Source organism: Littorina saxatilis, linkage group LG1, assembly GCF_037325665.1.
Source record: "Littorina saxatilis isolate snail1 linkage group LG1, US_GU_Lsax_2.0, whole genome shotgun sequence".
Lineage (NCBI taxonomy): Eukaryota > Metazoa > Mollusca > Gastropoda > Littorinimorpha > Littorinidae > Littorina > Littorina saxatilis.
In genome coordinates, this window is record NC_090245.1 from 81,531,922 (window position 1) to 81,543,027 (window position 11,106).

The following is an 11,106-nucleotide window of genomic DNA, read 5'->3' on the forward strand; positions in this document are numbered from 1 at the left end:
CGACACAGTCCCCCCCCCCCCCCCCCCCCCCCCCCAAGCTTTACATTCTTCTTCTTCGCTCAGTCCCGGGCTGCCGAAATTCCCACGTTTACTCATGTTTTTGCACGAGTGGGTTTTTACGTGTATGACCGTTGAGGGCCCCAAAGGGTTTAAAATCGTGATCGTGATTGGCGTTTTTTGACCTTTCTGTGACCGTGATTGCCGAAATTTCCATTTCTGTGATCGTGATGGGACTTTGCCCGTGATCCGTGATGACAAAAAAATCAAGTCTCGTGATCGTGATCGTCCTTTGTTTTCGTGATCGTGATGGGCATTATTGCAAAGCATTTTATTTTCAACGTACATTTTTCACAGCTGTATCACTCTATGATCCTCTATTCGTCAAGGAGTCAATCCCGATTGAAGGGAAGCAACAACACATTCAGAAATATGATTTTGACAGCGATTGCTTCCCTTTAAGAGAACCAATCACACACACAAAAAATCCAATCAGAAGGCAAATTGCAAAAGTCTGCCAAACTTCATCCAATGGAAGGGCTTCGTGCAAAAGTTTTGAGTGCATTCAGTCAAATTCGAATTCGAAGATCAAAAATGGCGTGCAGCGGTACTGTCATCGAACTTCTGTTATATTTTGTGGATTCAAGCCAGACCAAAGCAGGCGGCGAGAATGCCTTCCTTAATGGAAAGGTCAGGCTACGGGTCGGTCTTTCCGAAGACGAAATATCAAGGTATGTTGATCTATGTTGCTCTATGACTGTTCTGAATGTAGGCAAAGATCTTGACATTTGTTCAAGATCTTTGAGTTTGAGTGAGATCATTGACATTGTCCACATTGCTACGTCCGGCTGTCACTCGCTCAGTGTGACCTCGACTGGCTCGAGATCGAGTCTGCGTGTAGCCAAAACCGAAACTAGAAATGTGTTTTTCATCCCAGCAACGTGGACACGCTTGGCATAGATTCTAATTGTCGCTTCTTTGCATTAAGCTTGGATTTATTTTAGCGCCTGTAAACTTTAATATCAACAATGGGTTAAATTCAGAAACAATGGCGGGGAGACGTGCCAGTTTGGGTCACTTGATCCTCATGTCAAAGACGATCAGTCAAAGTCATGTTCGTTGGGGATTTTGTCAGGCATGCTACTTTTCCGGTAATTGCCAGAAATCCGATAAAGCCGTTTTCAAAATTCGGTAAAGTCAAATTTATTCCGGTGAAGTTGAAAAATTTCCGCAAAAACGATCCGTGTGAATTTCGCGCAACGCGATCGGGCGCCGGTCTCAATGAAGCCAGCGCACAGTAGTGTTGTTTTCACCAGTTTGGAGGTGTGTTGAATCGTGGTGGGGGGAGGCTAAAATTGGTATTTTTAACAAGATCACAACACTATTACAGCCCTGAAAATGATGCCCAGAAATGCACCAGATTGCACAGATTTTAACTGGTTTTTGAAAAAAATTCTGGGGGGGCATGCCCCCGGACCCCCCTAGTTGGCTCGCCTGCTTCGCAGGCTCAGGCTTGTGGCTTCGCCGGCTCAGGCTTGTGGCTTCGCCACTGGCACTGCGCGCTTCTTTTGGGTAAAACCATTTTTGGCCTGTAGCATTCCTGTTTGTTTTTCAAGGCCATGAAACCAGGCGATGGTGTACCTCAAATTGTATGGCAAAGTTGAAAATAAAGAACCCTTAACACATACATTATATTCATGTGTGTGAGTGAGGGTGTGGGAGTTGAATGTGTATGAGTGGAGAGGGAGAGAGAGAGAGAGAGAGAGAGAGAGAGAGAGAGACAGAGAGAGAGAGAGAGAGAGAGAGAGAGAGAGAAAACAATGAAAACGACATTCTTGTTACTGATTACAAATCATGATATGTATTTCTATGTGTGTATGAAAGGGAATTAAAAAAATAATGATAAAAAAGTGCAACAGTTCTCACTTTGTGTGGTTGTGTTTACTTTGACACGAGCTTTCCGTACATGCAACTTTTACCGTGACCGTGACCGTGATTTGCCACTGGTGTTCGTGATCGTGAAAACAAAAATCAAGGTAACTGTGATCGTGAAAGCTAAAATTTCCTTTCCCGTGATCGTGGTGATACCCCCCCTTTGGGGCCCTCACCGTTATTACTCCGTCATTCAGGCTGCCATACGGCACTTTCGGTGTGCAGTGTGTCAGTGTGTGTGTGTGTGTGTGTGTGTGTGTGTGTGCGTATACGTGTGTATTAGTGTGTGTGCCACGGTGTGTGTGTGTGTGTCTGTGTGTCACAGTGTGTCTGTGTGTGTGTCTGTGTGTGTGAGTGCACGGTGTGTGTGTGTGTGTGTGTGTGTGAACTCAGAACTCAGAACTCAGAACTCAGAACTCATTTAATTGTCATAAAAACACAGTAAAGGGTTTATCAGACACGAAGTGGATATTTGTAAAGACAAGAAGAAATATCGTCCATGGAGCAGTGATTACAACATTGTTATGTATCTGTAGTTATGTCATTATTGCGTATAATCATGCAGTTGTATACAAATTCAGCAAGTTGTTGCTGTATCGGTACGTCTTGCATCGTCATCAGCTGACTCGGATTTCGAGCATTAACACGTGCATGTTCCATAAGCTGCAAGCGTAGATCATGAAATCTTGTACAGCTATCCAGGAAATGGAGCTCGTCTTCAATTACGCCACACACGGTGCATTTTCTGTCCTCTCTGTGTGTGTTTGTGTATCTCCCCCTTTCGATTTTTAAATCGTGAGCGCTAATACGCAATCTACACAGTGCTTTTCTGTGTTTGGGGTTGGTTACACATGTCAAGTATGCTTCACAGTCGTAATCGCCGTCAGTAATTGTGTTGTAGTATTGCAGTTTTGAGCCCTCAGTCTTCTTTCCTTGCCAAAATCGTACGTATTCGTATTCTAGTCCTCGTCGTAGAGTTTTCATCAGCGCATTCTTTTGGACTGCTGACTGAAGTATCCAGTTATGGTCCAGTCCGAGGTTACCTATGATTGCTCGAATGAAATGTATCCATTGCGGTGAGCTGTCTTGTGGTCTGTCGATCATGTCAGCGTAAGCCTGTCGTAAATATGAATTTTCTTCTGACTCAACGATGTGGGTCCAGAAGTTTATTGTTTGTTCAATTAGTTTTATACCCACAGGGAGTTGCCCGAGCTCTGCTAGCGTTGGCAAGTTCATTGCTTTACTGTGGACGCCAAGAAGGCGTTTACTGAATTTTAAATGCACTTGTTATCATGGGGTAGATTATTCGATAGACACTTATCGAATATGTCGGGTAGCGATTGTTCGTTTTGGATGTTGATTGCTGATGGGAACCAGACCTCGGCTCCATAAGTGGACACAGGGGCGACTAAGGTATAAAATAGTTGCATCATTGTAGTTACTTTCATCTCTCTTCCTCTAATTAGTCGTCTCAGGGCATGCGATGCCTTGTTTGCTTGCTTGGCTAAATGTTCCTGGGTTTGTAAGAATTTACCGCTTTTATGGAAGATGACCCCTAAGACCCCTGTGTGTGTGTATGCGTGTCACTGAGTGCGTACCGGTGTGTGTGTGTGTGTGTGTGTGTGTGTGTGTGTGTCACACGGTGTGTGTGTGTGCGTGTGTGACTATGTGTGTGTGTGTGTGTCAGTGCTTGTGTGTGTGTGTGTGTGTGTGTGTGTGTGTGTGTGTGTTTGTGTGTGTACGGTGTCACAGTGTGTGTGTGTGTGTGTGTGTGTGTGTGTGTGTGTGTGTGTGTGAGTAGTGTACACGCTGTGTGTGTGTGTGTGTGTGTGTGTGTGTGTGTGTGTGTGTGTGTGTGTGTCAGTACGGTACACGCTGTGTGTGTGTGTGTGTGTGTGTGTGTGTGTGTGTGTGTGTGTGTGTGTGTGTGTGTGTGTGTGTGTCAGTGTAATAGTGCGTACGCGCGCGCGCGCGCACGCGCGCGTCAGTGTGTGTGTGTGTGTGTGTGTGTGTTTCAGTGCCGGTGTGCTTGTGTTGCTTGTGTGTGTCAGTGCCGGCCGTGTACTCGTGTGTGCCCGGCACGGCGGTCACTAGTGTGTGTGTGTGTGCGTGCGCGCGCGCGCCGGCGTGTGTGTGTGTGTGTGTGCACGGTGTGTGTGTGTGTGTGTGTGTGTGTGTGTGTGCCGGTCAGTGTCAGTCTTAAATTGTTTGTCCATCACGGTTCCCGTCTGTCTGTCTGTCTGTCTGTCTGCCTATACGTGTGTGTGCTTCTGCAGGCCGCCCAGCATATCATCACGGTTAAGTAGTAAGAAACAATCGAGTTTCACTGCTGACAAGCCATGACTATAAGTATACACGTGCAGGCTACAGTACACACTTTTATCTACAATAAACTTTTGTGACGCTGAAGCACTGACACAAAACAGCCCAATCGAAAACACTTCAGATTTCACGAGCAAAATGCGATCGTTAAAAAAGGTGTGCGTGGAATGGGCGGAGCTTAATATTCGGAAGGCTGGCAAATAATGGAGGAAACAGGCGGTGTGTCTTCGATTTTACGATGTGGCATTTTGCTTTCCCCCCGCAACCATCTGACTCGCTTCTGATTGGCTGTTCACACACGCTTGTTTCGTGGCATGCAAGTTGTGTTTAAAAGTTGATCTTTCCTTTTCTTCACCCTTGCTTTTTCACACTGTGTGGTACACTTGCGCCCTGCGGCCGCCAATACTCACAGTGAGTAAAATAATTAGTTAATTGTTCTTATAAAAACTACAGTAAAGTACATCTGTGTTAAAGGAATACGGTAAGAGTAAAGTGGTACAGCTTTGTATTTTTATCAGAAGGTCGAAAATATGTTACTGTTGATTACTTTCTACGTGCTAGCTATGATCAATTTGCTTAATAAAGTTTAATTTGGGTGGTACTGAAATGAGTTCCCCTTTGTGTGTGTGGGTACCTTCATTCGTCTTTTTTCCCCATATTGTTGGATTTTTCAGGTAGTCCAAGTATATATACCGATGTTTTCAACCTTATTTTCGTATGATTTTACAGTTGAGACCTGTCTTCAGTAGTGTACATGTATATATTTTCCCTCACTGTTCGCGGTAACAACACTTTGAAACGCTAGTTGGCTAGCTAAGAGGCTCGCCCAGAAGACACATGGGCAGTTACACATACTCTGCAAGTTACACATACTCTGCAAAGTTCCTTGTTAAAGCATTGCTATCAGGTGACTGAAACGGCCAAGGATTTCTACATTGACATTCATTGACACGCTGACTGAGCAGTAGGCCTAGTTGTTTGCAAGAAAACGTCTATGTTAAAATGAAAACTCCCAACAAAGAACCGTTCACTTAGTCTTGGTTGAAAAGGAAATCAACTACAACATAATTATGTGAATTACTTTATTGATTTTGGAGTAGGTCGCTGATGTTGGATTTGAAGTAATAGCTGACAGAATTTAGTCATTAAAAGTTTTTTTGGCATATTAAGAGAGAACAAAGACGACTGTTACTTACAGTTCAATCATTATTCATTATTTAAAAGAAAGCAGTGTTAGCAGTTATCGTTACGTCATCCCCGGTATCCAACTAAACAATGTAGGCGGGGAGACAGAAAGAAAAACAAGTCGCGTAAGGCGAAAATACAACATTTAGTCAAGCTGTAGAACTCACAGAATGAAACTGAACGCAATGCAATTTTTCAGCAAGACCGTATACTCGTAGCATCGTCAGTCCACCGCTCGTGGCAAAGGCACTGAAATTGACAAGAAGAGCGGGGTAGTAGTTGCGCTGAGAAGGATAGCACGCTTTTCTGTACCTCTCTTCGTTTTAACTTTCTGAGCGTGTTTTTAATCCAAACATATCATATCTATATGTTTTTGGAATCAGGAACCGACAAGGAATAAGATGAACGTGTTTTTAAATTGATTTCAAAAATTTAATTTTGATCATTATTGTTATATTTTTAATATTCAGAGCTTGTTTTTAATCCAAATATAACATATTTATATGTTTTTGGAATCAGAAAATGATGAAGAATAAGATGAACGTAAATTTGGATCGTTTTATAAAAACAATTTTTTTTTTACAATTTTCAGATTTGTAATGACCAAAGTCATCAACTAATTTGTAAGCCACCAAGCTGAAATGCAATACCGAAGTCCGGCCTTTGTCGAAGATTGCTTGTCCAAAATTTCAATCAATTTGATTGAAAAATGAGGGTGTGACAGTGCCGCCTTAACTCAGTTTTACAAAAAACCGGATATGACGTCATCAAAGGTATTTATCGAAAAAAATCAAAAAGAATCCGGGGATATCATTCCCAGGAACTCTCATGTCAAATTTCATAAAGATCGGTCCAGTAGTTTGGTCTGAATCGCTCTACACACACACACACGCACACACACACACACACACACACACACACACACACACACACACACACACACACACACACACACACACACACAAACACACACACACACACACACACACACACACACACACACACACACACACACACACACACACACACACACACACACACACATACACCACGACCCTCGTATCGATTCCCCCTCTATGTTCAAACATTATTTTAGTCAAAACTTGAGTAAATTGCAAAACGGAGAGAAACTGACGAGCCTGTTTAGCGCGGTAGTGGTTTCGCTGTGCTGCATAGCACGCTTTTCTGTGCCTTTCTTCGTTTTAACTTTCTGAGCGTGTTTTTAATCCAAACATATGATATCTATATGTTTTTGGAATCAGGAACCGACAAGGAATACTCTCAACTCAACTCAACTCAAATTTTATTGGCTTCAATTTTCATAGAAGAATTTGTCTTGCGCTTGGGATTAAGACATAGGCAGAAAGTAAGAGTATAACATATAAAAACAGCATTCATATCACATTTCATGTATCACACACAGTAATCACTAGCATAGGCCCAGGCCTACAGATATCACACTGTCCCTGCATCACACATGCAAATAAATAGTATCACACTTACCACGTATCACACACACTATATATACACTACATAACATACAGCAAGATAAGATGAAATTGTTTTTAAATCGATTTCGGAAATTTAATTTTGATCATAATTTTTATATTTTTAATTTTCAGAGATTGTTTTTAATCCAAATATAACATATGTATATGTGTTTTTGAATCAGAAAATGACGAAGAATAAAATGAAATTGTTTTTGGATCGTTTAATAAAAAAAATAATTTTAATTACAAGTTTCCGATTTTTAATGACCAAACTCACTCATTAGTTTTTAAGCCACCAAGCTGAAATGCAATACCGAACCCCGGCCTTCGTCGAAAATTGCTTTGCCAAAATTTCAATCAATTTAATTGAAAAATGAGCGTGTGACAGTGCAGCCTCAACTTTTACAAAAAGTCGGATATGACGTCATCAAAGGTATTTATCGAAAAATGAAAAAACGTCCGGGGATATCATACCCAGGAACTCTCATGTCAAATTTCATAAAGATCGGTCCAGTAGTTTAGTCTGAATCGCTCTACACAACACACACACACAGACACACACACGCACACACACACGCACATACACCACGACCCTCGTTTCGATTCCCCCCTCTACGTTAAAACATTTAGTCAAAACTTGACTAAATGTAAAAAGAAACACAGAAAAGGCAGACTAAAAAGAGAAACCTTGTCATCTCTTTCCCTCCAGAATCAAACAATGGCAGCGTTGTTAGCCCTTGCCGTCATGGCGACATCATCGCTGGTCTCAGAGGCCGCCAAGGCCCAGCCCTTGATGTGGCAGTCCAAGATGGTCAACGAGACCATCTCAGCCGAGGCAACGCTCGAGTTCATCATCAAGAACTACGACGACAGCGGTGACCTTCACGGCTTTGTCAAGATCGGCCTCTTCGGCGAGAAGGTTCCCATGACGGTCCTCAACTTTTTGTCTCTCTGCAACGGCGTCAAGAGGCCTCAGGTACGAAAGTTAAGTGGGGAAGGTTAGGTGGAGGGGTCTTGGGAAGGTATACATGAGGCTGTTGGTGCCGTTTGCTATTGTTAGCCCAGTAAGTTCCCATGACTGTCTTCAACTTTGTGTCTGTTTGCAACGGCGTCAAAAGACTTCAGGTAGGAGATGTGGGTGGTGAAGGTTAGAGGCTAGTGAGGTGTAGGGGTCTCGGTAAAGGCGCATGAAAATGTTGGGGTCGTTAGTTGTCGTCAGACCAGAAGGTTCCCGCGACTGCCCTCAACTTTGTGTTTCTCTGCACACAAAAAACCCCTCGAGATAGGAGATGTAAGTGATCAAGGTTACAAGCTGGTGAGATGAAGGAGTTTGGGAAAAGGCTGTTGTTCCCATGGCTTGCTAAGGTTTGTGTCCCTCTAAGACCTCAGGTAAGATATCGAGGTGGGGCTGGTGAGCTACCGGTTTTAAGCAGATGTATATGAAGATGTCAATGTCAAGTGATTGTCATGTCTTTGCAACACACACCCCCACCTTTGTTATTATAGACTATCCGTGCCTAAAATAAAAAATCCTGTTTGTAAAATTTTGCGCAAAAAGGTTTTTGCGACAGTTCTCAACATTGACGAATTTGTATAGATCGTTCCAGTTTGATCAAGACGGAAACTGTCTGTTCATTGACATCTGATTCAATCTCTATTCTGTGCCCAAGTCAGATGGTTTGTAAATACACGAGGGAGGTTTCTGGTAGTTCTTTTTGCATCGGAAATCTAATCTCGCATTTCTCCTTCACACATAGTATTGTAAGATGCGATTCTGACCACTGGTGTTTTGGATTCAGGGCGAACTGAAGTACGGAGGTTCCACGTGCCACAGACTCATCACAGACATGCACGTGCAGTGCGGTGACATCACTACTGGTGACGGCAATGGAGGTGAGACTAAATGTTTGTTTGTTTTGTTTTTTGTTTGTTTGTTTGTTTGTTTTGTTTTTTGTTTGTTTGTTTGTTTGTTTGTTTGTTTGTTGCTTCTTGTCTCGAGAACCCAAGGGGTCATACGACACCGATTCAGCATCAGTCTTATTCTCTGTTTTGTTCCCGACCTTCTCTAAAAAGTATTCACATTTCGACTTCATAGTCTTGGTCATGGAGACTTAGATTGCTGTTCAGTATTGTGGTTATATTTAAATAGCTTTGTTAATTGATGAGGGTTTTGCAATGCCTCTTTCGTGTCCACCTGTCGTCTTTTAAGTATTGCTACGAATGTGAGTGTTCCTCCGTTGTATCTTTTCTTTGAACTACATTGCACAAAGAGGAAACCACGTAACAGTCAAGACGTCATGCAACTTTGTTTCCAAAGTGAAGAATACCACCCACCCCTCCACATCCACCCAAACCCCATCCACTGTCCCCCATCCCCCGCGCTCTACTCTTTACATTAGCTTAGGAGAACTGTGCTATGCTCCCCCCATCGAAACGCACGCGTCTTTTATGGGACAACCTTGCATGAAATCGCTTACTATTGAGTTATGTTCAGGACAATAATGCTCCACTTCTTTGTCCAAACCCACGTGCATGTATGGGGCAGCGCCACATGAAATCACTCTACTTTTCAAGTAAGTTCAGGACAAATACTTTCTACTCCCCCATAGAAACCCACGTATCTTGTATGGGGCAGCCTTGCATAAAATCGCTCTACTCTTCCAATAAGTTCAGAATAAACAAGCTCCACTTCCACATAGAAACCCACATATCTTGTATGGGGCAGCCGTGCATAAAATCGCTCTACTCTTCCAATAAGTTCAGGACAAACATTTTCCACTCCCCCATAGAAATCCACGTGTCTTGTATGGGGCAACCGTGCATAAAATCGCTATACTCTTCCAATAAGTTCAGAATAAACAAGCTCCACTACCACATGTAAACCCACGTATCTTGTATGGGGCGACCTTGCATGAAATCGCTCTACTATTCTTGCAGGAATCAGCATCTACGGTGACACCTTCAACGACGAGAACTTCGACGTGGGCCACAGCGAGAGAGGCACCATCTCCATGTCCAACAGAGGTCCCAACACCAACGGCTCACAGTTCTTCATCATCTTCAGGTCCATGCAGAACTTGGACGGCCGCCACGTGGCTTTTGGACAGGTCATCGACAAGGCTTCTCTGGTGAGTTTGTGGAGATGACTTTTAAAAGAAGCAAACTGTCGAGTCTTTCAGATTTTTTATATGAGTTATCATCAGATAATATTTATCGTCGTGAATTTGTGATTCTCTCTCGGGTTTTGGATTTCAGGTTCTTAGTTGTTGTTTGGGGGATATTGTGGTGTTGGGAGCGAGGTAATTGATAGGCATCGTTGGAGGACTGGCTCAGTACAAGTATAATGACAATGGAGACAACAACAGGGGTGGTGCAGAGAGAAATGTTGCTTTAGATTGGGAGGGATATGAAATTAAACGACAAGATAAAATTAATAAACCAGTTACTTTAATGTATCTGTTTTATTGATTCAGTTATTAGTTGTGACACCTTAAGTTCGTATGGACGATGAATGGTAGGTAGAAGAAAGATCAGGTTACACCTTAAAAAAAATAAAGCTTGTTGACGAAGACGTCTGAAATTAAAATCAGTGTACATTGGTATAGTGTACGTTGGTACAGTGTACGTTAGTACAGTGTACATTGGTACAGTGTACGTTGGTACAGTGTGCGTTGGTACAGTGTACGTTGGTACAGTGTACGTCGGAACAGTGTACGTTGGTACAGTGTACATTGGTACAGTGTACATTGGTACAGTGTACGTTGGTACAGTGTACATTGGCACAGTGTACGTTGGCATATTTGTCCAGTCAACAAAGTCAATGAAATCAGTTGGAACGGAAAAAGAAAAACTTACATTTAGCTCATGGTGGGTGCACATACATATACAGTCGGAAGTACGGTTGACAGGAAAAAGTCTCTGACTCTTAGCTTGCTAACAAATTTAGGGGAACCAAATTACACCTTTTCTTGCATCTAAAATTTACAATCTACAGTTTAGAAGAAGCAACATCCAGAGATAAGTGATCATCTATCATTATGGTTTGTGTATTTTGTTCGTCTGCTTTGAAGACTGGTTAGGCGCAGTTCCAGTGAATGTTTTGCTTTGTCTATACATTCTATAAAATTACTCTTCTTTTTCTTTTTGTGAGTGTGTGCATTACATGTATTTTGTTTGTGTT

At 42.6% G+C, this 11,106-nt stretch overlaps 1 protein-coding gene across 1 annotated transcript in view; it reads left to right on the forward strand.

Annotated features, from left to right (window-relative positions):
* Positions 1-11,106, forward strand: part of LOC138981417 (peptidyl-prolyl cis-trans isomerase slr1251-like) — a 167,059-nt gene that overhangs the window by 154,835 nt on the left and 1,118 nt on the right. The window contains exons 2-5 of the mRNA XM_070354335.1: positions 4,624-4,662; positions 7,636-7,902; positions 8,726-8,819; positions 9,864-10,054. Of these exons, the coding sequence (XP_070210436.1) occupies positions 7,645-7,902; positions 8,726-8,819; positions 9,864-10,054 (543 nt within the window). The 5' untranslated portion in view covers positions 4,624-4,662; positions 7,636-7,644. The remainder of the gene's footprint in view (positions 1-4,623; positions 4,663-7,635; positions 7,903-8,725; positions 8,820-9,863; positions 10,055-11,106) is intronic.